This window comes from Hibiscus syriacus, unplaced genomic scaffold, assembly GCF_006381635.1.
Source record: "Hibiscus syriacus cultivar Baekdansim isolate YM2019G1 unplaced genomic scaffold, ASM638163v2 tig00110109_pilon, whole genome shotgun sequence".
NCBI classification, from domain to species: Eukaryota; Viridiplantae; Streptophyta; class Magnoliopsida; order Malvales; family Malvaceae; genus Hibiscus; species Hibiscus syriacus.
This window is the reverse complement of record NW_024062593.1, coordinates 820,135-847,044: the sequence shown is the minus strand read 5'-3', so window position 1 is coordinate 847,044 and position 26,910 is coordinate 820,135. Positions and strand designations below refer to the sequence as shown.

Sequence of the window (26,910 nt, the reverse complement as noted above, 5' to 3'; positions counted from 1 at the left end):
ACAATGAGGTCTTATTCAGTTAAACATGGTGCCAAACCTTATAGAGTGATCAAGAAGAAAAAGAATGTGCAGGGATTTCAATTTCCTCCCTTCCACTGTTCGAGTGAAAAATTGCATCCAAAAATGCTCTCAGCCAGATCAATTACTCCACAACTTGATCAATCACAATGGCCTCCAAATGAGAATTGGACCTATAAGGAAGTTCCTTGGATAAATCAGATTAGAATTCCAAATTGTTCAGCTAAGGTTCCTGGTAACCTTAAGGGAAATTTCCAAGACCCTTTAGAGCAAGCAATTCAAAAATGCAAGATAAAAGAAGGGGTTAATGTTCAATGTTCAGAAACCATTGTTGCAACAAAAACTAATATAACCAAATCCTACGAAGAATATCAGGCACAAGAAAATGAGAAAAGAAATCAAAAGGCTCCCATGGATGTAATTCGAGATTGGCCTATAGGTCTAAGAAAGAATGAGGCAGATATAACCCAGAAGACACCTCAGATACCTATATCAGATTTTCCGAAAACCAGTAAGGCAAGGGGAAACTTAAGGAGTCTGGTTAATACTACCCCAGTTATAGCTGAAATGAGCATTCAGAACCCCCTCAATAACATGAGAGCATTCATTCGTTCAGAACGATCAAAGAAAGTGATAGCCTCGCGAGCAAGAAAAACTCTAAAGGTGTTTCAAGAATCTATCTCAGACCTGTACCCTCATTTTGTTAAAGTTCAATACATTACACCAAGATTGGTGAAGGTGTCACCAAGGCCTTATGCTCATTGCTATGATCAAAATAGCTTCTGTAATTTTCACTTGGGAGTATCTAGACATTCAACAGGGAATTGTTGGTCACTGTTAAAGGAAACAGAGACGCTCGTCGATAAGGGAGTCTTGACACAAGAAATGATCAAGAAATGGGGAGCAAATAAGGATAAAAATCCTGGGCCAAGTACATACCCAATAATAGAGGAGTGATGAGTCATGATAAATAAATAAGTGGAAGTGTTATCTACCACTATAGTACTTTTCTATTTTCAGCATCTTGTTTGAACTTGTTTTTTTGTTTCTTTCTCTGCCTTTTGTGCAAAAAAATAAATTGTGTTGCTTTTATGGTTATGAGCAAAGAATCAAGTTTTAATCTTGAGATTATTGAGTATCAAGTAGATTAAATATTCTTTTAAATTTGCAAGAGTTATAGATCTATTGGCAAGTGATAAAATTATATCTTCCATATCCCATCCAACACCAATTACTCGACCTTTACCAAAACCAAATCCTGACACTACATTTATCTGAGACTCTGAAGAAATGTCTCTACCTGTTTTTGAGACACAAACTCTAGATGTTTACCTTCTCGGGTAGAGTCGATTAATTGATGATACTACCTTCCACCATATACATGACTTTATAAGTCACACATTTGTCCTTCCAAATACAAAACCATCATAAACCAAAAGACCTCAAAAGAACCAAACTTTCAACTATTCGTGAATTTTACTGCAAGAAGAGACGAGATGAGGCATCATGGACCAACTCATTGATGATAATTTCGAGTGATTAGGGCATACTCAAAAAAGAAGGGGAAAGTGATTGATTGAAATAAATATATCATGCATTAATTACATTTTTTTCATGTAAATAAAGTTAATCTTGAATATTCATCCCCCTGTGGATACCTCTTTTTACAAAGGTTTCTGTGTATAAGATGATGAACGGCATTGTTTCATTTATCCTTTAATATATATATATATATATATATATATATATATATCCTTTGTTGTCCCCATTTGAGCCTGAATAATTTTTCTTCTAATTCAACCCTAACCAAGGATCACCCTCTACATTGGGGGGCAAGGTAAAGGATATTGGCTCATAAGAATAAAGATTGTCAATACAGTTTTATTACGAAGACAAGTTTCCATGAAGTCATGAAAGTTTTGAACTACAAAGTATGTCAAATACAGAGTGCTTGAAGATCAATCTAATCAAGAATAATGGAAAACCTCCAAAATGCAAAAGGAAAAGGAGGTGCTCAAAGCAATTGAAGTATTATACTCATCCAGCAAAGAAAGAAGAAAAAAAAGGAAAAAAAAGAAAAAGGAAAATTGAATCAAGATGGGTGATTTATTGAGCCTCAAGTTACAAGGTTGATCAAATACAAACAAGAAGAGCAAGAAATGCTGGAGATATGAGAAAATGGAAATGAATCCAAAATTTGGCAGTCTAGAGGGATCCAGTTGATGGAAAATTCCCCAGCAAGGCAGATCCAAGTCAAACAAGATTGATGGCATCAGAATGAATTGATCCTTGGTTTGATGACCCTTAAACACTTATTTGGGCCTTTTTATCCCTTTTTTTCATAACCATAAGCCATGGCCTACGTTACGTACCTGAAAAGTCCATTTTAATCGTACATGGATTTCTAAGTAAAAGAGAATATCTTCAGAATTCATTCCGCCTCTCAAGATTGATTTTTATTTGCAAAAATTGGTTTTTAAAATCTTTAATGCATGATATGAAAAATGATAAAAGGAGGGTTCAAGATATAATTTTTTAATAAAATATCTTTGAAACCAAAGGAGGATTCGAGTTGAAAACCTGAAAAGGCGGCTCGAATATTGAATGGTGCAACAACGACATAAGAGACGATCTTAAGCTCTTAATGAAGCACCACACATCTCAAAAACGTTCCTGAGAGTCTGGAAACGAGAAGCATCTCTACAAGGTGAGCATAACAACCATTTCTTCAAGTTAGTGGAAGCCCGAAGCAACATACTGAACCAACTTGAAAGAACCTACTTTACCAAAATCAACCTACACCTCAAATCAGTCAATAATTTTGACACTTGCCATAGGACTATGATTTTTGAATGATTTAAAAGTGTAGTTGATTTATTTGATATTCGTTAAACTCATTGTTTATGATTCGATTATATTGTGAACCTGAAAGGGGTAATACTTTGCAAAATTCTTTCATTCTTCAATAAAGAAAGGAGAAAAAACATTTTCAAACAGTACAATCTCAAATGAGGAAGATCCTTAAAGCAATTGTTGCTTATTCTACATCTGTTGTAGAAAAAGAATGAACGAAGCCAGAAGAATGAAGCGCTTCACATTTTTGAAGGCAAGTGGTCCAAGAAGCCAGAAAGTCTGGAGAATTGAACTTGTGACACTCTCCTATAACATTAGCAATTCATCAAGAAAGATTATCGTTTATCTCATACTGAGGGCGATAAGCATCACCAGAAAGATTATTTTCCCCAACCATCAATTCATGTTCTCTAGAAGATTACATCATAAAGCCATGAACAAGTCACTACCTGCACTCTGGTTATACCGTGATGCTGGCTCAAGTCTTGATACATTATTGCTACTTCTTCTATGCTGATCATTTTCTTTGTCAAGATGATATTCATTATGTCCTTCAGAAGATTGCTGAATTTGAATTTGAGGACTTATGGCACAGAATAAGACATTGGAACAAAATCTACCCTTATAGGCCTTTTATATAGGGTAACATTGGTTACAGGACTCCAAAAGTTGAAGATGACAAATTTTACTGTCAACTAAACCGTTCCATAATTCGAAAAGAGTGGGATATATTGAAGCAGCAGAAGAGACAGTTTGTTGTAGCAATCATTGCAAGTAAATGCACCAACAAAAATCTTCAAGCCCATCATAATGATGTTTATTTCTTCCAGTAAGGTTGTTACGCTGGATGCCACTTACAACAAGGTCGAATTCGACAAAACTACTCATCAATTGCTCCAACCGATCATCATTCAGTTCTTGCACATCTGTTTTCAAAAGTATGCCAAGACAGTAGAAGGCGATCTTTGCAGCACTAATCCCAGAGAAAAAAGACAGGACATTGATACCACCATGGAACATGTCTCTATACAGATCCTTGTGTATGGTTTTTAGGGAAACCTAGAAGCATTTCCACCTCATCAGATTCAAGTGGAACAATTTTATTCTTTTCAACCCATACCAGATTCCATTTTCAGCACTCATCAAGAACATACTTCTGGACACTCGAAGGTGGCTCATTGTCATAAGCTTCAAGAGCCTTACAGATCCTTTCTGTCAATTTGGCACTTCATGTACATGTTTATAAACAGTTCAACTTTGTTCTTGGATCCCAGGAAGGCCATCATTTCTTTCTCAATGGAAAAGCATCAGCATATGGAGGAAGCAGAATAAGAGAAAATCTGTTCTCAATTAGCAGAATTATGAATATAGCCCTTTTCAGTGTAGTAGCATGAAAATGCTTCGAATCTACAAATTATGGCTCTACATCGAATAAGTACTATGATATTCCAGTCCAAACATTAACTGGAGCAAGTGCCATGTGCTCATAGCATCTTCTGGAAGTGTTCTTTGAGTTATCTGATCTGGTTTGGTATGAACCCCAAAAACCAATCATTGGATTTGAAAGATGAATTTGCTCATAGGAGAAATAAGAAGACTCAATAGCATCTTCTGAAAGTGTTCTTTAAGTTATCTGATCTGGTTTGGTATGAACCCCAAAAAAACCAATCATTAGATTTTAAAGATGAATTTGGTCATAGTAGAAATAAGGAGACCCAATAGCATCTTCTGGAAGTGTTCTTTGAGTTATCTGATCTGATTCGATAGGAACCCCAGAACCGATCATTGGAATTGAAAGATGAACTGCATGATCATCTTCATTAAGAAGCTTCTTTTCAAGCTTCCTCTGCTTCTTCCTTTTCCACAAATCATAGCCCAAGTTTCGCCTTTGCTTGTAATTGAGATCATTGCATAATGGCTTCCTATCTTCTACCATAAGAAGTGCATCAGTAACCTTAGCCATTTGATCAGCACATATAAAATCTGTCAATTCTGCAATTGATGAATCTGAACCACATCTCTCCATGGTTATTGAAGCCTCAACCTCTGAGAATCCCATTTTTGTCAAGTATAACAGTTTACTCTCCTCATCAGAATCAGAATTCATGATTTCCTCGATATCAGAAGAACTATCAATATCTGTGAAATCATCCTGAAAGATCGCTTCATAATCAGATGAGTTGTTATCAGGATCAACATGTTGCATGGGTGTGGATTTTTGATGAGCTTGTACCATTGTATATGTAGTCTTGCCATTGCATCAGATTACTGTTTGCATAAATTGGTTTCTCTCCCACAGAAAAGTATATTTCAGAGATGGCCTTCACTGAAAGATGATAAGCCACTGTGTCAGCCTGGAACGGATTACCAAGCTATTTTTACTACTCTGTCTGACTAAATCCCTCCAGATACAGAAAATGGTCACCTCATTCAGAAGACATATATCTCAGATGTTTCTGTCAGAATGATTGAATACTTCTTAAGTTTGTGACAATATCAAGAGAATTCTTCCAGTTACCGGACAACACTGCTGTTTAGTGACGCCAGAATGAGAGTATTCAAGATAAATAGATTTGGGGCACGAATAAAGCCACAAGTACCTACAACAGTGCATTGTCAAAATTGAACCTTGTGGGGATCATAACATTTCAGTCAAATAGACATTGAGAGTGAATCAAACAGATCTAGAGAGATATCTTGAAGGCCCATTTTCAACCAGAAATAGAATATTGGGGCATCTTGGAGGCTCATCTCAACAAGAAGTATTGTTGAGCATACTTTTAGCATCTGTATCAGCCAATGTTGAGGCATTTTAAAGGTTCCTTCAGACATATCCATGTGGGGCATTTTGAAGGCTCAGATTAACAAGAAGCCAATGCTGGGGCATGCTGAAAGCCCTTTTCAATTAGAATCAGAAATGTTGATGTATTTTGAACGTTTATATCAGCAAAATACTGGGGCATGCCGAAGGCCCACACCATCATGTGTTAAAGATCATTGACTTGAGCAAATAATTTCCAATGAGACAGAAATATATAAAGAATGAAAATGGTAAAACAGTGGCAGTCGAGCTAACTACACATAATTGCTTCGTTCATCAGGCAGTTGCATTAGGGTCCTGTCGTTGAACCAATATCTACTCAGCAAGTATGGTTTCAAATACCCAATCTTATTAAACCATGTATCACATGACAGTGTGTTCTTTGTTAAGATACATCATGGTTGCATGAATAAAGATGGTCCCCATGCAGACTATTTGATCCAGGGTTCAGTTCCTCAATATCTCAGCTTTGAATTTTGCATTATGTGTGTTGGTGATGATTGAAAATAGCTTTTTGAGATTCCTGACAGTTAGTTTCAATCATACTGTTGAGGTTATGAAGCTGTTTTTCACATCAATTTTTGCTTACTTGATGACATTGAAAAGGGAGACTCGACTCACTTATATTAATGTTATTCCCGTTATTACTGGGGTTATCATATTCAGCCAGGGTGAACTGAGTTTTCATCTATTTTGGTTTTATCATGTGCATTTCATCCTCAACAGCAAGAATTCCATGAACTCCCTTCCGTACATGGATCCTATAGCTGAAGTGTTTCTACTTTCTACAATGCTCATTACAGAAGAAAACATGATCAGTATCACACTTGCCCTTGCCCGAGATGATATCAAGATCAGTTGGTATCTCTTATTCAATTCGATACTAGCATATCTTGTGGATTTGAGCAACTTTTTGGCCATACCAATATCTCATTTGTATTCCCACTGAGTTTTGTTCTCAAGTGGTCTTGTGACATCATACAAAAGCATCATTGACCAGAAATCCGGGCAGAAGCCACAGTAAAGGATGAATGTGTTGTCAAATGTTTTACGAACATCTGAGTAGAAGCTACAACAGGATGAATGTGTTGTCAAACGTTTTATAAACCAGTGATTATGATGCTGAACCAATGTTGTAACCATATGGTATTTCCATTTATTGATCCAAGATGAAGTCTGTCTTCTCCAACCAAGCTTAGAAGCGAGATATGATGAAGATTTCTTTCCACAGAAGGGAAACTGAAATTTTAACAACAAGAAACTAGTGGAGCTAACTAAGGATGAACGACAGGTTGTTGTTAAGCATCTCGACATGATATGGTCCAAGTTACTTTGTTCGATATCCAATTAGATATGGAGACATGAAATGAATTAGGATAAATCCTCCTTGTGATATGTTTCAAGAGTCAAATCAGAACAGACATTGTTCTTCTATTTAATCTCTGCTGAGTTTGGCATATCTACATCTACACTCTTCAAAGATGATAGATTCTCTCTTCAAAGATGATAGATTCTCTTTTTAAAGATAATAAATTCTCTTTTCAAATATGAAAGCTTTATTGGATTTCTACATAAGTCCCGACAAAGAAAGCTGATTTTATCCAAGACAAAATGGGGCATCAAGGTCATAATTCTGACTATAGCAAGAGTTCCACAAATGAAACATTTCTTTTGAGACTTAAATGAAGCAAAGAAGACACCACGATACAAGTTGATCAGATGGTTCTTCAGAAATGCAAGCTTGATAGCATAAGTTGCTACACTGATATCCAAGGGAAACCCTGCAAATAAATGATGAAGTGGAGGAAAACCGAGTTCACCATTTTGAAGTCAAATGAAGAATAACTCAACATTCATGCATCATATTTTAGGTGTTTACAAAAATAGGTGCATTTTCATTCATTTTATTCATGTTGAATTTTTAAACAGAAATTTCAAAGATTTTAGCAAAGATTTCGAATCCACTGGATGGATTATTTTTCCAGAGAAAGTTCATAATGAGAAGAACTCATCTGAAGAAGGAAGAAGAAGTTCATAATGAGAAGAATTTGTTCAACCTTTTACCTGAATTCATCAATTGATGGATCAGCCTTTCCAGAGAAAGTTCATAATGAGAAGAACTTATCTGAAGAAGGAAGAAGAAGTTCATAATAAGAAGAACTTGTTCAATCTTTTGGTTTGAATTCATCATTTGATGGATCAACATTGCCAGGAAGAGTTCATAATGAGAAGAACTCGTCATCTGAAGAAGGAAGAAGAAGTTCATAATGAGAAGAATTTGTTCAACCTTTTACCTGAATTCATCAATTGATGGATTATTTTTCCAGAGAAAGTTCATAATGAGAAGAACTCATCTGAAGAAGGAAGAAGAAATTCATAATGAGAAGAATTTGTTCAGCCTTTTGCTCAAACCCATCACTTGATGGATCAGCTTTTCCAGTTCGAGTTCATAATGAGAAGAACTCATCTGAAGAAAGAAGAAGAAGTTCATAATGAGAAGAACTTGTTCAACTTTTTGTTTGAATTCATCATTTGATGGATCAACATTGCCAGGGAGAGTTCATAATGAGAAGAACTCGTCATCTGAAGAAGGAAGAAGAAATTCACAATGAGAAGAATTTGTTCAACCTTTTGCTCAAACCCATCACTTGATGGATCAGCTTTTCCAGTTCGAGTTCATAATGAGAAGAACTCATCTGAAGAAAGAAGAAGAAGTTCATAATGAGAAGAACTTGTTCAACTTTTTGTTTGAATTCATCATTTGATGGATCAACATTGCCAGGGAGAGTTCATAATGAGAAGAACTCGTCATCTGAAGAAGGAAGAAGAAATTCACAATGAGAAGAATTTGTTCAATCTTTTGCTCAAATCCATCACTTAATGAAGCAGCTTTTTCAGAGAAATTCATAATGAGAAGAACTCATCTGAAGAAAGAAGAGAAAGTTCATAATGAGAAGAACTCATCAAAAGCTTATTCAACCTTTTGAATGACTCTATCACAGAAAAAAAGAGGTCATCATCATCCCCAGCAGAAAGTTCATAATGAGAAGAACTCATCTGGGGAGAGAGAAGAATTTATTCAATATCTTCATTATGATCAAGTGAAGCCAAATGAAAAAAATTTTATTATCTTTTCATCTTTGCCCTATTCTTGTTAACACAAGAATGAGCAAAGAGGGGCAGCTGAAGATACTAATTTTTTTTACTCATATTATTATTATTATTATTATTATTATTATTATTAATATATTATTTAAAATTACAAGCCCAAATGGAAACCCAATTACAAACTTGATGGCCCAAACCAACGAACAAACCCTAACAGATTAGGGTTTTCTAATTCCTCAGCCGCCATCTTCAATTCCAGCCGTTGGATCTGGTTTGATCCAACGGTCCACAGTTTGCCAGAGGAAACCCTAGGGTATCAATACCCTAGGGACACGTCCCACCGCCGCCGCTGCTGCTTCCAGAAGACTTCACCGCCACACCAACGTTCCAGCCTCCACCACGTCTACCAAAGAGTCCAGAAGGCCGGCCGTAGCCGCACACGTCTTCCCCAAATGGTGAGTCACCACTGGGAGTCCGGTGACTCACCAAAGGGCATTCTTCGGACCGGTCTGAGACGAACACCGGTGATGGCTATAAAGCCATCACCCCATCTGCAAGAAAGAAAAGAGAAAAAAGAAAAAGACAGAGAGAGAGAGATACAAAGAAACAGAAAAGAAAGAAAAGAAAAAGAAAGAAGAGAAACTTACTGTCATCGGAGAACCCCAACCGCCACCGGATCTCGCCAGAACCTTCGAAACGCCGAAGGTATTTTTGTAGATTCGCTCCGATTCAGAGCTTTTTAAGGGAAGAGAACACCGGGACCGTCCTTAGGACGGTCTGATCTATCCAATAGTATAAAAATAAAATTTTTCGGCCACCGGATGCGGTGGTCGGCGGTGACGGTCACGGCGGCAGACGGTTGCCGTCCGGTGACCGGCTTCCCTCCGGTGAGGGAAGCTAGAGAGAGGGGAGAGCTTTGTTCATTCTCTCTCAGTTAGAGAGAGAATGAAAATTGAAAAATGAAAGAGATGGCCCGAATGGCCGGCTGTCTTGGGCATTAAATAGCCCTTCCCAAACGACGTCGTTTTGGGGAGGGCTATTCGTGTAATCAAAGAATAGTTAAATCATTTCCGCAGCCATCTAAACTTGTAAACTTTACATTTTAGTCACTAAATCGAATTTATAATACTTTTAATTTGATCTTGAAATTTTAATTTTATTTATTTTAGTCCTTTTTTATTAAAATAATATATTTAGGATAAATAACAGATTTAATCCCTCAATTTTAATAAATAATATTTTAATCCTTAGTTTATATTTTTAATTTATTTTATTATAATATCCGAATTTTAGATAATTTTATTTTAGTCACTAAATTATTAAATAAGAAAATAGCATGTTTAATCCCTGCAATTCTGATTAATTATGAATTAGGTTTTTCAATTTTAATTTCACTATATTTTAGTCATTTATTTTAAGTATTTTTTTATTATTGCTTTTAAATATATAGTTAGAATTGTATTTTTACTTGTTTATATATTTAAATGTTGTTATATAATAAAAAAATATATATTTTAAATAAATTATTTTAATATTTATTTTTAATATCGAAGAAAAGGACAGTCTTAATACAACTGGATGTCCTATTCTGATATTTTAAAATTAAAAAAATTAAACAATATTATTTAAAATTTATCAATATCAAAGAAAAGAGCTGTCTTAAGGCACCTAGAAGTTCTTTTCTGATATTTTTAAATAAATAAATATTTTTTATATTATTTTGAAATAATAAGATTATAAATTAAATATATTTTTGAATTTTTAAATTTTAATAATAAGAGACAATTTATAATTAAAAAGTACCAATTTTGGGCGTTGTAGGGGTGCTAATCCTTCCCTAAATGTAACCGACCACGAATCCCTTTTTATTAAAAAGAACGAATTTTTGGTTATAAAACGCAGATCAATTCATTTTTTATTAGTGTTTTTTTAAAACTCTTTTAAAAAATAATTTTTAGGTATTCGACCTACCTGACCCAAAAGGCCGATGGCGACTCCCAAATTATTTATTTTCAAAATTATTTATTCACATCAATTTTCCCGTTAAATTTAATATTTCGTGCCCGGACGAAAACCGGTTACGACAATAATAATATTTATAAGAATTCTTAATTCTGGTAGTGATGTTCACAAGATGTATGAGTGTTGTCAATAGATTAATTTTTTTGAATAAATATTATCTTATAATTATCTCATAAAAAATTAAGAGTTTAATATATTTAATTTTAACATTAAAAATAATTTAATAAATATTTTTTAAATATAAAGTTGAGACTTATTTTTTTAGTTTCAAAATTAAGAAAGACCTTAAATAAAATTGGATCCAAACATTAGCGTTTGTACGATTTATAGTTTATAAATTTAAAGATTACAAACAATCCTTTTTAAACATTTAAAAGTTTTGTACGATTCAAAACAAAATGGACCCATTTTTTTCTTTAAAATCATGCTTAACTTTAATTTAGGTTTCATTTGGTACTTTATCGTTAAAAAATTAATGGTGATATTAGCATATTACCATAAGGTAATTTCATATCATCATTGAAAAAATAAAAAAATATCACATTAAGATTTCTGTTATTTTTTTAATAGTTGGTATCAAACTGAAACCTAAATTAAACATTATATACAATTTTTCAAAAAAATTAATCTTTAAGTACCAAAACAAAACAAAATAATAGTTTAGATATTAAACATGTAATTTACCCTTAAGACATACCATCCTTATCCCATCTCAATCAAGGTTTTTTTTTAATTCAAAAAGTGATATCAATAATGATAAAGAATGTTATATTTCTTTAAATAATTCAGATAAAATATTATTATTTATAAAATATATTAAACTTATTAAATAAAATGATTTCAATAATAAAAAAAGTATATATTTCAACCCTACCACTACATCACCATTAAGGCAAGACAATCACCTTTTAAAGTAAAATAAAAACGAGACAAATCTGAATTAAGCGATTTTAATTATTAAGGGATGATTGTTATATAGAGATTTTGAGTTTGCACACAACTATGCAGGAGTATTTGAGTGTAAGAAATTAAATGACTGAAAATCTTATAAATATATATTATTTTATAATTACCTAGATTAATTGAGAGAAAAAAATAAAACAAGACAGCCATGTAATACTACATCACCTTAAGCAAATGTAAAACACAACTTCCATGCCAGTAAGAAAATTACAAAACGATCTTATGAAAATTAAAATAAACTAACCATATTATCAATCATTTAAGAAAAACAATTGTGATCGTGGGATCGAGTCTCACGGTGTATAATTTATAATTGGAGATCTCCTACGGAAGCTGTTCTCAATCTGACGTTCGGGACAGCCTACTATTTTATCTTCCTTACCTTATTACATATGGGAATAAGATCAACTAATTTTTATAAAAAAAACAATTGAAGTGCTATTTAAATGAGAAAATTTGATTGCTAGTACCGCGACTCAACTATACGTTTTTTTTTTTTGAAGTACTTTGAGTTTTGAGTTCCGATTTTTTAAAAATTTGAAAGCTTAAAAAATATATACTATATAATATAAGACCGAAAGCGGTAAACGTTTCAGATCCGCCACCAAGAATTTGAACCCGCCGCAGGTGTCGCTCATGAATTGGTTAATTCTAACTTGCCACTATTCAACGACCTGAACTTTCCTGGGTGTTTCGGCTTTCACACAGGAGAAAACAAGACCCCGGAAAGATAAATTAATAACAGTCAAAACGAAGGAAAAATATCATAACATCTCAGCAGCTTTCGTGTATACTTTGCTCATCTCCAAAATCACACAATTTCAAATCGATCTGCCTTTTTTCTTCTTCTCAATGGCGGATCGAGCCTCGTTTAGTTTGGCTCCCCGATTAGGTCAGTTTTCCGTCAAGTCTTTTTCACCAGTGGTTTTCTAATTTGATGTATATTCTTTGTTTAGATTCGCGTACACTTTTAACTTGTTTTTTCATTTGAATTTGCGTGTGGTTCCGTTAATGATCTCTGTTTTTTTTTTTAAATTTATCCTTGGCGGTTTCCGTTTTAGAAAATATAGTTAGGTCCGAGGTACATAGTTTGATTCTATAATTGAGGGTGCGTGGGACGAATTTATAAATTGATAGCATTTAGTAACTCAATTTATCTGGATATCCCGTGAATTGAGGTTTAATTGTCCAATGGCGGAATGACCAGTGGTTTTAGCTTTCTTCTGCTTGCAGAGAGGACTGGGAAGTGTTTTCCCTAGCCATGAAGTTGTTCTGAAGTAAGGTCACTTCATAAAATCTTTAAAGACATTGAAGAGATAATACTAAATAACTCTATCAAATAGGCTTAGTGAATACAATAATGTGTCCATGGTAATCATTTCTGATAGGTATACACCAATTGGAATTGCATTTTGATGCTTGATAATCTGCTATAAAAGCAGACAGTTAAGTTTCCTCCCTAGATTATGAAAAGCAGAAGGTTTATGTGTCGTGGACAATTTGCAATTTTATCTTCCTTTCAAGGTACTGAAAATTCTGGAAACAGAGAATGAAAATAATAATTTATGTTTACGTACTACGTGGAATTGGTGCATGGTTTGAGTTATATAATTCTTTTCATTCGTTATCAGTCAATTTTTTTGAGAGAAATATGGGTCAAGAATGCTATTGAATGATAGCATGAATGAAGCTTTGTTTGTTGTTGCTAGATTCAGGGTTTTATTTCTCAATTCTCTTATGTTTTCTTGTGTATGTATTCTGTTAATTATATTCTGTTTCCTGATTGCAGATATTGAACAGATATTAGTGGAAGCCCAGCATAGATGGTTACGACCTGCTGAAATCTGTGAAATTCTTCGTAATTATCAGAAGTTTCTTCTTTCATCAGAGCCTCCAACCAGACCCTCAGGTAAGAATGTTAAAAACCATTTTAGAGCTGGATAAAATTTATGGCAACGACATAGCTATATTATGATTGTCAAGCAATTGATAAAAGCTACAGAAATAATTGTTTTGGAAGTAGATTAATCTTATTCTGTTGTTACAAGTTACATTCCTGAAAAACTTTGCTTAGTTCAACCATTAAGCTGAACAAAAATGCTCTAAGCAAAACATGCAAATTGATCTTATGACTGTGAAAGATAATTTGATTAAATTGTGATTGATTAGAACTCCAAATAGATTGACATGAATTTTAAACCTGCCAGGTGGTTCACTTTTTCTTTTTGATCGAAAGGTTTTAAGATACTTTAGGAAGGATGGACATAATTGGAGGAAGAAAAAAGATGGAAAAACTGTGAAGGAAGCTCATGAGAAGCTTAAGGTAAGTAATGCATCTATAGAGAATGAAGTTTTCTTGTCTGGATGATAATTTTCCTGATTCAGAATTTATTCAGTGGCTCATACTCCTGAATTGGAAAATTTTCGTAAGAGTAACTTCTTTAAAGCAATTTATAGGTTGGAAGCATTGATGTGTTGCACTGCTACTACGCCCATGGAGAAGAGAATGAAAGCTTTCAAAGGCGCAGCTATTGGATGCTTGAACAGTATGGATTGATTTTTATATATCCTTTTTGTTTTTGCAATTAGTTATAGGCATCCCAGGATGTTCTACATCCCTATGTCATATCACATTTTGCTCTATTTGTTGTGTTTCTTTATTCTGGTTGATTATTTTTATATTCTATTCTAAAACTGTGTGCTAATGCCAGAATGTTAAGGTACTTTAAGCATCCCAGCTATGATGGCATGAAGTAGTATCCCAGATAAAAGTGTTAAAATTTGTTTTATGGTTTCGCCTTGCGGACCATGTAAATGTAATACATGTTAGCTTCTTAATAAGCCTCTATTGGTTGGTAACTGTAGGAATTTGTGCAGTGTAATAGTTATGGCATGATCCATTTTCTTTAGAGTTTCTGCTACAATGAGTACATCATCTTCTCTTTACATAGACTTGTAAAAAAATTTAAGCATTTTTAGGAATGAATTTTGTATCCAATACTTCATTTGCAAACAATGTAACAATGCTATGAGTTCTGTGAGCCTATGGATATTGGATTCTATAGGAATCTGTTCTTTTTGGTGAAACATTTATGAATTATATACTCAATTTCTTGTCTATAACCTTTGTTCATTTTGTTTTGAATGATTTTGTTAATGTTGTAGGGATTTGATGCATATAGTTTTTGTGCACTACTTGGAAGTCAAGGTACTGCTCACTTCTATTTAAAATCCCCAAGTTTTTCCCTTTAATTTTTAGAAAGGCTAGATGATTGATTGTTTGCAAGATTTATTGTGTTGTAGCATACAGTCTCTATATCCACCGTTCTTTACCAACAACTTTAGATAAGAAATGAAGGAAGAAAATTATTTGGTACATCCTTACTCAGCACAGATCAGGACTCAGGTTGACAGTTGACTAGTTTCTTTGTGCCCTTCAATTCATGCTTCATTAATAAGAACCACGGTTGGACTGATTTAAGGAGAGGCGGGGATGGGGGGAATGTTTGTGAGGGTGGTGGAGTTGGGGTTGAACTTGGTAGTTATATGTTGTTTCTTGTTGTATTGTTCTCTGGATTAAAATTCCAACTTACTATTGCCTTCATAAGTATCAACATTGATTGATTGAGTGGTCAGAAATGAATGATTTTAATTTTAACTTTTGAACTATTTCTATTAATTCTTTAGTAGTTTGATTTCAACTATTGAATGGTTAATTTCATGTGTTAAAGTTTCTCTTACTTCAGAGTTCAGACCCCTATTGTCTTCAATTTGTTCAGGGTAGGACGATTGGAGGCATAAGAGAGACCAGTGATGTATCAAATTCTCAAACAAGCAGTCCTTCAACTTCTAGCTATTCTGTTAGTCATACAAAAGCCCCTTTCGGAAATGCAGATTCAGCAAGCCCTACCAGCACTTTAACATCCTTATGTGAAGATGCCGATTCTGGTATTTTTTGGTTCTTTTTTTTTCATTCAAATTCATGCTTTGCTGATTTTGCATTTGAGTTTGATGGGAACTTGAAACTCTTGCAATATGATTATGAAGGTTGGTCATCAATTCCTGGAGATAGACCTGGAGATATTAAATATGGCACTTGCTTGACTGAATCTCAAAGAGCTCTTTATTTTCCATCTAGGGAACAAGGCTTGGAGCAACATATGCCTGCATATGCTGCTGCTGCATCTTCTAATGTTTCAATGACTTCCTGTCACTCTAATACTATGAGCATCAGCCTGCAACAAGAAAACATGATGGAAGGAAAGTTATTAGCCGTTGAGAGTGTGTACAAGGAGTTTGGAAATCCCCTAGAGTTTCCCAATTGGCCTACGGATCCGTTGTCAAATTTTGAATTGCCATATGATACTAGGTCATTTGAGCAAAAGACTCATGATTTTCATTTACAGAATGCTTTTGAGGAATTTACCAGTCATGATGTTCTAAATGAGCTGCCTGCGCACAAAACCCTTCAAATGCAGCATACCGATGCTGATAGTAACTCCGTCACAAAAACATATCCTGAGAATGATATATATTTGAATGGAAATGACAACTATGTGTTCTCTCTGAAAAAACCATTACTTCATGGAGAAGAAAGCTTAAAGAAAGTTGATAGTTTTTCACGATGGGCTACTAAAGAACTTGGAGAAGTAGATGATCTGCAGATGCAGTCCTCGTCTGGTTTTGCCTGGAGCACTGTTGACTGTGGAAATGTATTGGATGATGCCTCTTTGAGCCCCTCTCTCTCCCAAGAGCAACTTTTTAGCATAGTTGATTTTTCACCTAAGTGGGCTTACATAGACCTAGAAACTGAGGTATCAAAGCTTTTGTGCATCTGAACTTAAGTTTCTGAGCAACTGGAAAGTTTGAAGATTTAATCAATACTTGCTTATTCATTTGGCCTTTTCTCTCTCCTGCTTTCTCACTGAAAAATAGATAACTGTCATGTTTTATTGTGCATTTTTACTTTTATCTTATTAATGCAATATATGTTACTGACATTGTCCTCGATGCTGTAAGTTTTTTCAAGGTCATGCAACTGCCCTTCCCCCTTTAGATGTCTATTCAGTTTTCAATTACTTTTGAGAGATGCCAAGTTAGAAAAATGGGATTTTCCCTTCTCATTTACTGTATCATGAAACAGGTGTTGATTATTGGAACATTTTTGAAGAGTCAAGAGGAAGTGTCAAAATATAACTGGTCATGTATGTTTGGGGAAGTGGAGGTTCCAGCTGTGGTTATTGCTGATGGCATTCTTTCTTCTCATGCTCCACCTCATAATGTTGGACAAGTCCCATTTTATGTCACATGTTCCAACAGGTTAGCTTGTAGTGAAGTCAGAGAGTTTGACTACCGAGCTGGGTTCACTAAAAACATAAATGTTTTTGATATCTATGGCGTTGCTTCAAGAGAAACACTGTTACGATTTGAGATGCTACTTTCTCTGAAATCTTTCGGTCCTCCGAATCATCATTTTGATAATGTTATGGAGAAACGGGAGTTAATTACTAAACTCATATCAATGAAAGAGGGAGAGGAATGCCACCAGATTATAGACCGCTCATCCAACCAATATTTGTCTGAATATAAAGAAAAGGAGTGCGTCCTTCAGAAATTGATGAAAGAGAAGTTGTACTCATGGCTACTTCACAAAATAACGGAAGATGGTAAAGGGCCGAGTATATTGGACGAGAAGGGGCAAGGTGTGCTACACTTAGCAGCCGCACTTGGTTATGATTGGGCAATAAACCCTACCGTTACTGCTGGAGTGAGCATAAATTTTCGTGATGCGAATGGATGGACTGCACTTCACTGGGCTGCTTTTTGTGGCAGGCAAGGACCCCCAAACTTACTCTTGTTTGTTTTATATGCTGGCTTAGAGCCTTCAATTTATATTCCGATAATTCTGACTGAATCGACGGTAATCTGATTATGTACTATTTGGTTATGAAATCATTTGATAACATCTCATGTTTTGTTACATTAGTTTATTGGCTTATGATAAAATTAAATCTCATGTTAGAAGCTGAACTTATATTGTTTTTTTTTGTATTCGACTATTTTTATTTTTCAAAACTCAGAGAGCAAACAGTTGCAGTACTAGTCTCCCTGGGAGCAGATGCTGGAACACTTACGGATCCATCTCCAGAATTTCCTTTGGGCAGAACTCCTGCTGACTTGGCTTCTGGTAATGGATACAAAGGAATCTCGGGTTTCCTTGCGGAATCTTCCTTGACCAGTCACCTTTCTTCTCTAACAATGAATGATCGAAAGGAAGCTGTACAGACAGTTTCAGATCGAATAGCAACTTCTCTGAATGATAGTGATGTGCAAGACATGTCATTGAAGGACTCAATTACTGCTGTATGTAATGCCACACAAGCTGCTGATCGTATATATCAAATGTTCAGGATGCAATCCTTCCAGTGGAAACAGTTGTGCAAGTCTGGTGATGGTGTGTCTAATGAACATGCCATTTCACTTCTAACGACTAAGGCATGCAGGCCATTGCAAAGTGATGGGGTAGTTTATGATGCTGCAACACAAATCCAGAAAAAGTTCCGTGGTTGGAAGAAAAGAAAAGAATTCTTGTTAATCCGGCAAAGAATAGTCAAAATTCAGGTTCATTGCTGCTTTTACTTTGTTGGTATCTTTGTTTATATTTTCCCTTTTTCTTCTCTTGTTATTTTTCCTCTGGGAAGGGGTTATGTCATAATCTGGTTGTCTCTATGCGGGTTGCCTTAAAGTGAAGGATAGGTCATCCAATGTCTGGAAACCTCAAGTGATCTCTTTTTGACATACTGATGTTTTCATGGACATTTTTTCCATGTGCGATATTGTTTTTCTTATTTGGGGGTTTTGACCATTTGATTTCTGTTGGCTCCTGTGCCCTAACCTTCTTCATTTGTTTATAGCATGTACTTATCAAAACTGGAAAGTGCTCTAATCTTTTACAACAAATGTGAAATTTAACACTTAAGTTGCAGAATCAGTTGATCTATTATTTACCTCATGAAAAGTTGATTTATTGATGTATAATTTTATGGTTTGAAGGCCCATGTTAGAGGACACCAGGTGCGGAAACAGTATAGAACGATCACCTGGTCGGTGGGAATTCTGGAGAAAGTTATTTTACGGTGGAGACGTAAAGGGAGTGGTTTGCGAGGATTTCGACGGGATGCAATTATCAAAGAACATGCTCCACAGTGCATGCCCCATGAAGAGGACGATTATGATTTTCTGAAGGAAGGAAGAAAACAAACTGAAGAAAGGCTGCAGAAGGCACTTACTAGGGTGAAGTCCATGGCTCAGAATCCAGAAGGACGAGGCCAATATCGTAGGCTGCTGACATTGGTTCAAGGGATTCAAGAAAACAAGGTATATGCTATTTCATTCGACATAAATTTCTAAGTAAAGTTGGCAATTCAGTAAGCTTGATGAAGTTAGACAGCCATATTAATGAGTCAATCTGAAGATCCTTCTTTGCACCTTGAACTTGCCTTGTTTCTGTCGTTTTCTGTTTTGCTTCAACCAGTGGATTCTGGACAACCTTTTGTTTGACTATTCAGAGACCTCCGTGTTTTGATTGTGAAAATGTGTAGAGATGACTGAATTGTTTTGAGATACTCTTCTACAGGCTTGCAACATGGTTCTGAACAGTACAGAAGAAGTGGCTGGTTGTGATGAAGACCTTCTTGATGTCGACTCTCTTTTGGCTGACGACACTTTCATGTCTTTTGCATTTGAATAACCTACCGAAACGTCCAACCTTGTACATAGACCGACAAGTCCATTGCAGCATTTTGGAAGGTCTCTAATTTCATGCTGTCTATAAATATAACATCCAACTCTTTTAGGTTCTGATGTATAATTTAATACTCTGCTCGGTTTAGGTGACTTGATGCACTTGACCTAACTCAATAAAGAGGAAGCTTGGAAAAATCCAGTCAGATTTCATACGATTTATCTGTGTAACAGGAAGTTAGACTATAGATTAAGCGTACATGGTGCTCATGGATAGTTCGGTATTTGTTTGTTTTATGTTCGTTTATCAAACTAAGTAAATGATCATGAACAAGATTGGAGCAGTGATCATGACTGAAGTGCTCACGTTTTTCCGGGGCAAATAATATTTTGGAGTTGCAGGTACAAATACAAATGCATTCAGCTCTTCACCTTATTTGGTGGTCCTGTTCCGGTCCGCGTTTTGGAGGCAATTTTATATTGCTGTCACAAAGCCAACCTGGAACAGAAATAAGGCATTGTTATATTGCTAACTTTTTTTGCATGCTACTAAAAGAAAGAAAAAACAGTCGAAAGCACCATTGTAAGAGGAAAACTGCAAACATACCTCTAACAGTTTCTTCTGACGGCCTCTCGATTCGATAGGGAACCGTCTCAACATGAAGAACCTACCGGCACAGAAGTTTGAGAAGTAAATAGACAAGGAACGGAACCAAAAATTGGTTGGAGTTGATATCTATTCTTACCTCCCACCATATATCATGAACCCCAATGCAGCAAAGAACATCATGACTGCGAAAACAAGAAGAAAATACCAGATATGTTCATCAATTCCTATGAAGCTATTCATTTGTTAACTTCATAAATGGACTGTTCAGACCAGAAACAAAGAGTTTACTAATTTCCACTGTAAGCTGGCTCTTACTTAATCGTACCGAAATCCATAGGCATGCCTGGTTGAAGAGGACACAATTAGGCAACTTTGATGAATTTTAGGTGTAGTTAATAGCTGATGGGTGATAACATTGCTCCTTTTACCTGAGCCAAGTATATATAAGTCCGTTGATGCTGTAGTACGCCGGCTGTAGTTTGTTAACAGGAAGGCTTCTTTCCTAGACAATAAAATGAAAAAGAACGATCCCACAAGCATCAATTCGTAAAGCGACGTCGATTACTTACGTAGGACTTTGTAAAAAGGGATGATTGTCTACCTGGTGATATATCTCAGGCCAGAAAAGGACCAGCAATGCATATGTCGAGAAAAACAGAAGACCGGGAAGATCCAGAAGCACCGTTTCAAGTGCCTGTACCATGGATGAACCAAATACTCTCACTATAAGTAACACAGTACTGGCGTGGCACATCAACTCTAGACAACGATCCGTACCTTCGATTGAACGAGAAACACGCTCTTGTAGGAACCGAACAGAACGGCCCTCACTGTTGAAATGCATCACAAAATCTGTTAGCACAAGTTATAAAACGGCTTTCGTCATAGCTATGCAGGAAACACACAACCCTTACATCCATTCACAATGAAGTTCATCAAGTGGAAAACTTTTTGTGTTGTCCACCCAAACTCTGGCACTCTCAAGTGAATACGACACAGCTGTACCTAAAAAAATGGAAGCATTAATGTCATTCGAAGGCATTAGTCGTATGTCGTGCACTCGTTAATTAGGACAGAAAACATGAAAAGTTGATCGAACATAGCATTTTCGGGATTCGCATGAACCTCACTGTCATACAGTTAGGCTAGCAACGGGTTGGGTCGAATTTGCATACGGTTAGGCTAGCAACGGGTCGGGTTGAGTTTCTAGCAAATTCGACCAGACTCGAGAAGCATACTCTCTTTACATTCGATCCGATCTAGATTTAGGGGTGTCTAATCCGAATCAAATTTTAGAGTAAAAATATGCATTCGGCCCTACTTGACTTATACGAATATATAAAATATTCTTATTATTTTTATTTGGTAAAATAAGCTTTAGTTGAAAAAAATAGAGAGAATGTATTATAGCAATTAGGGCCGTGGCAGTGTTTTCAGGGGCCCTGTATAAATTCTTAAAAAATGGCCTCTATTTTTTAGATATTTTCGATTTCGGGGCAACAATAGTGGCGTTTTCCTGACAAACGCCGCGATAGATCCATCTATAATGGCGTTTTATCAATAAAGCCGCAATAATAGTGGCGTTTTTTTTTTGAAAAAACGTCGTAATAGGTCCATCTATAGCGGCGTTTATTGGAAAAACGCCACTATATATATACTTTTTTGGGCCCTATTTTTTGGGGCCCTGCGTGGTCGTGCAGTTTGCGCCGCCCCAGCCACGAGCCTGATAGCAATTTCCTCGAATAAATATAAAAAAAAAACTATATTACCATTTTGGGTCGAATCAGAGATTTTTCACTCTAAATTCGAACCTAATCATCCTTTATAAAACTTAATTCAAATCAAATCCATTTACTTTTAATATAAAAAATCTCGATCCAATTAAATTGTGTTGGATCAAAACTCGTCAAATTACCAAGCCTAGTCATATTATAGACCCAAGCATGACAGCAATCCATGAGATTAGGATAGCAAAGAATAATATAAGACTAACACTACAGTCCCTTGGAGTTCTTGAACCCCTCTTCCAGTTTATTTACTTAATAGAAGGAACCGGCCAGCTGTTTACTTTAGTCTTCTGAAACATGTGTCGATTGCTCTGAAATAAAGGTATGATTTCAGCCTATATTACTCGAATTATTTCATTTTCATTAAAATATCTAAAAGTATACTACAAATACATGAAACAACTTTGAGTATAAACATGTCGAACGCATATCTGTATCAAACTTCTTGAAGAAGAGCACCTAAGCACTTGTTACCTAAAGGAAAGTTAGTGGCAAAACTTGTTCATGGTACTGCACTGTGCATTCTTGAAGCAACATAAAAATGGGTATCCAAATGACGAGTCATCAATAAAAATAAAGGATAAAATACACTCAGTCGTGGATTCAGAAATATTTTTTAGAGGGTATATATTCTTGAAGCAACATAAAAATGGGTATCCAAATAATGAGTCACCAATAAAAATAAAGGATAAAGTACACTCAGTAGTAGATTTAGAAATATTTTTTAGAGGATATATATATATAACATAAATTTTTTTACGAGATAGACACAAATAAAATTTTAAGATAAATACAATGAAACACTCTTGTTCTTCTTCTCTTTCTTTCCTTTAGTTCAAACCCGTCAATAAATCTTCCAATCTTATCAAGTCCTAATCGACAATAAAGGCTAAATTAAAAAAAATATTTGGTATTGTGAACCATTAAAACAACTTGAAACTGAATAATGTTAATCTTCTACCAAACAAAGTCTTTCCACTAATAAAACTGATTAACGATCTGATGGTTGCTAATTTGGAACCTTAAAATTTTATATTGGTAATGAGACTTTAGCATATTAGGTTAACCCTTTTCTTAAACGTAACTAGTGGAAAACAAATTAAAACTTTAGTGAATCATATGTAACTTAAACTCAGTGACCAAAGTAAAATTGTCCTAAAAAGTTGTATTTTACCCTAAAAATATAATTATAATTTCAATAATAACTAGTAAATGCAAAGCACTATTTACATCAAACAATCAAGGAGCCACAGAAAGAGAATCCTGGTTTGATCGTGAAAAGAAATTGCAGTAAAAAGTTCAAGCTTATATACCATTACATGCATGCATGCATGCAGTTAAAAATTTCATCTTGGATCACATTGTTTCTCTCCAATTCCAGTTATTTATCACAAATTAAACAAGAAAACTGCAGCAAAGTAAGAAATTACCAGGGCAACAATGGAAACAAAAGCATAGGAAGCTGATAACAAAGAGAAAATGAATCTCTGCCATCCCTCATATTCATCAATCTCATCCCACCAATCAAACATCATTCCTCCACCATTCAACAATATTTCCTCAGTTAAAACAAAACCCTTTACTCTCACCATTTGAACCCCTGCAAACAATGAAATCAAATGACAAAAAAAAAAAACCCAATGAAAAGATCGAGGAAATAACCCATAGGGCAAAGTTCATACAAAAGAAAGAGAGATCGACGAGAAAATGTGGGGAGGCGTGGAGAGAAATAATGTAGGATAGTTGGTGGCATATTCGTTGATTTTCGGAAGGTACAATGCTTTGGCTTTGGTAATGGCGACAAATTACAAACTGTGATGAAATCGATGGTGAAAGCTAACCAGTTATTGATGTTTTCCGACTTGTCTTGGCTTTTTATGTAACATCTTGCTGAGAAGCTTCGGGTTAATTTCTTTCTTCCTTCTTTGACTCACTGGACAATGGCAGCCAGCCATGGCCAAAAGGTGAAACTTACAGCCATAAGAACCTCCGGAATGTAGAGTCAAAACCATCGGTTTCAATCGCGTATTTACCCAAATGTCATCTTTTAAAAATATCTATATGGTATGAACGAGGTGACCTAGGCGGTTAAGGGTTGTTGTTATATCTTGAAATTTCATATTCGAGCAAGGCGTCTATAGAAATGTATTAGCATTAATTGTTGTCAAATGATTAAGACTATTTCGATCAGATATTAACTGAGACTAATCATCCGCCTTAATAGTTAAAAGGTACAATATATATCACTGATATAATAATTCTTATGTATCTAAAATGATGTGACGTAATATATATTATATTATTACTTTAAACACATAATATGTATCACGTTATTATTTTAATCATAAATAACGTTAACATTGAAGAAATCGTTTGAATAATGTACCATGTAAACAAAAACGCTTCTTCTAAAACATATTTTTTAAAAGGTGTTGTTAGATAAGTACGTTTTTAAAAAAATATTATTTTAATCAATAATATTATTGGGATATTATTTTAATAGAAGGTCAAGTATTTAAATGATATTCGATTTTAGGGTATTGTTTTGTTGAATTTCATTATTATTAAAATTTATAAAATGATCTTCCGATTATATTATGTTACTTTGTTGAGTTCTCCAACTATTAAAAGTTACAAAATGATCATGTAACTATTTATATGCCCCAAACTCATCCATTTTGTTAAAAAATTGGAGGTTGTCTGAGCTGGACGTCAACCTATTGAGTGCTATTGAGTGTGATATGATAAAATTTGATCCTAACGATTTAAGTTGTATTTTGTAGATTAACTCTTCGTTTATATTATGTTGTCAAGCTAGTGCTTGAAACATTATAACATCGAGTCAATGCTTGAAAGCAACGACGATGCCAGTAGATATTATCAAAATATAATTTTATCATATCTCAATCAACATGTTAATATCCAGATCAAACGACCATCAATTTCTTAATGAAAAAGGAAGAGTTTGGAATATATGAGTAGTTTATGATCATTTTATAACTTTTAATAGTTAAAGACTTAACAAACCAACAATCTATATGGTCAGAGACTCAATAAAATAATGACTTATAGTTGAGGAATCATTTGAATGATGTACCCTTTAATAAAAAAAATAATAAAATTTATTCACATAAAATTGCCCTATTTTCGATTATGTGTCTACTTTATTTTTTTCCCCAATTATATTGAGAGTGCTTTTTCCTATTTAAACCGGGAAAAATCTTAAATATACTTTTTATTATTTGGTTGAAAAACCAATTTAAACTAAAAAAAATGATTGTTGAGCATTAGTTTTAGCATGAAAATTACTTGATTTGATAAAAAAAATAAAAGATTAAATTTTACTTCGAAAAATATTTTAGTATCTAATTTTTTTTCTTCTAGAATAAATGCCTAAATGTTTTCATCAAAAAAAATTTAGACGTATATATCATAATAATCATTAAATTTAGTCGTTAAATGATATGTGTCATATTTTGATAATGATAAAATTTTATTAAAATTATAAAATTTTTAAAAATTATTAGAAAACCCAAACATCCCCAAACTCTTCTTCCCCCCCCCCCCTTCCTCTTTCCACTCTTTCCATGGTGGTTGGCAGATCAATCGTGATCGTCATCTTCATCGACACCAACATCGTTCCCTGATCAAACTTTTGTTAGTCTTTCGTAGAAAAGTATAACTGTTTATAATAGAAAAATGTAAGATTCGTTGAATTTTAAATCACCGTTATTATTTTTAGACATTCAAACATTTTTCAAAACATTATTTAATCACTTATTTTTACTTCTATATATTCAAAAGCAGTAGTGTCATCTTGATGTTTGCCACTTGAAGATTAAACAAATGAGCTGGCTTCAAAGGGAATTCCACTTCCAGAGGTTGGTGACTGATCCTAGGATTCCAATTTACAGGTTTCTGAAGCACTAATTTAATGGAGATTGAGAAAGATAAAGAAAAGAAAAGGGAAAAAAATTACCTTTCTTAATTCTCAGTAAACAAAGAAGAGAAAACCAAACCCAGGCTTAGAGAAAAGTCAATAAGGGCAAGTTCTTTCCTTTCCTCCTTCAGCCTGTTTATTTTCTTTCTCCTTCTGCCCCTCCAAAGACTTTCATTTCATTCTTCTTCCTTTTCAAGGTATTGTCTTTATTCTTCTCTGTTGAAAACAGAGGAAATAGTCTGTTCTTTTCTTCTTGGGAATTTGAGTGTTTTGGTGGATCGGTAGGGGGAATTCAAAGATACCCATTTCATGATTTTGTATTGATTTTCTGTTTGTAGGAATTTTAGGGTTGTTGGTGGAGGGTTTTGCCTGTTTTGATGATCAAGAAAATTTCTTTCATTCTTTTTTTGATTATGCAGGTAGAGGAATTATGTGGAAAATTTTGCTTTCTTTCAGATGTTGAGTGATAGCTGAAGAAGGTGAGAATCTGGAGAGGGGTTGAATTTTATGGATAATCAATGTTGCTTCAAATCTGTATATTCCCAGGTCATCTTATATTCAGTTCAGTCCTTCCAATTTAGATTGTTTCATCATATGTTTATGTATGATTGGATATCCTTGGTTGGTGATTTTGATTAGATTTTTGTAAGGACATGATCTAGTTTAGTGGCATCTTTGATTTCATGCCAGATTCTGTGTGCATGAGCAATTGCTAGCTTAGTACCAAACCTTTTCTGGGTTGTTATTACCTGCATTACTAGTCGATTGTATTCCTTTTATTGTTTTGGTCGGAAGCATCGGAGAACATCACTAGCCTTGTGCTTGTGTTGTGCAAATACTGTTTCATTTACTAACACAGCAATGGCTTACCGTGAGAGAGTGCTCTTCTCGGTTCCCGTGGTTAATGGCTTTTTGGGAATCAGTTAAAAGTTTTATTTACATTTCCTCCTGTCAAATCGTGTTTCTGTTTCCTTTCAAGTTTATTTTCAAACTCCATTAAGTATGAAATATCGTAAAAGATTCTATTTTTATCGTTTAAGCTGGA

At 34.7% G+C, this 26,910-nt stretch overlaps 2 protein-coding genes and 2 long non-coding RNA genes across 5 annotated transcripts; 2 read left to right on the top strand and 2 right to left on the bottom strand.

The window, feature by feature from the left end:
• Positions 1-1,795: 1,795 nt before the first annotated feature.
• Positions 1,796-18,870, bottom strand: LOC120214953. The gene is made up of 3 exons (XR_005524913.1): positions 18,743-18,870; positions 8,498-8,504; positions 1,796-1,809 (listed from the first exon to the last, which is right to left on the bottom strand). It is a non-coding gene; the product is annotated as an uncharacterized LOC120214953 (long non-coding RNA).
• On the top strand, positions 12,536-19,596 carry LOC120214940 (calmodulin-binding transcription activator 2-like). 2 transcript variants are annotated; one of them, XM_039212742.1, is made up of 11 exons: positions 12,539-12,677; positions 13,575-13,694; positions 13,993-14,108; positions 14,243-14,331; positions 14,951-14,993; positions 15,565-15,733; positions 15,833-16,599; positions 16,929-17,617; positions 17,866-18,406; positions 18,839-19,162; positions 19,422-19,596. In XM_039212742.1, exons 1-11 carry the CDS (start codon positions 12,638-12,640, stop codon positions 19,533-19,535), a joined length of 3,012 nt encoding a protein of 1,003 aa, XP_039068673.1. In that variant the 5' UTR covers positions 12,539-12,637; the 3' UTR covers positions 19,536-19,596. The 2 variants fall into 2 exon arrangements, with proteins under 2 accessions (XP_039068672.1, XP_039068673.1); XM_039212741.1 differs by having other exon boundaries at positions 12,536-12,677; positions 15,565-16,599.
• A 407-nt stretch (positions 19,597-20,003) lies between these two features.
• On the bottom strand, positions 20,004-23,631 carry LOC120215041 (tobamovirus multiplication protein 1-like). The gene is made up of 9 exons (XM_039212834.1): positions 23,356-23,631; positions 21,053-21,143; positions 20,916-20,968; positions 20,740-20,832; positions 20,579-20,640; positions 20,409-20,491; positions 20,275-20,320; positions 20,136-20,196; positions 20,004-20,027 (listed from the first exon to the last, which is right to left on the bottom strand). The coding sequence occupies exons 1-9, from the start codon at positions 23,515-23,517 to the stop codon at positions 20,004-20,006; spliced, it is 675 nt and encodes a 224-aa protein (XP_039068765.1). The 5' UTR covers positions 23,518-23,631.
• Positions 23,632-25,479: 1,848 nt separating this feature from the next.
• Positions 25,480-26,807, top strand: LOC120214952. The gene is made up of 3 exons (XR_005524912.1): positions 25,480-25,626; positions 25,733-26,146; positions 26,322-26,807. It is a non-coding gene; the product is annotated as an uncharacterized LOC120214952 (long non-coding RNA).
• Positions 26,808-26,910: the final 103 nt, after the last annotated feature.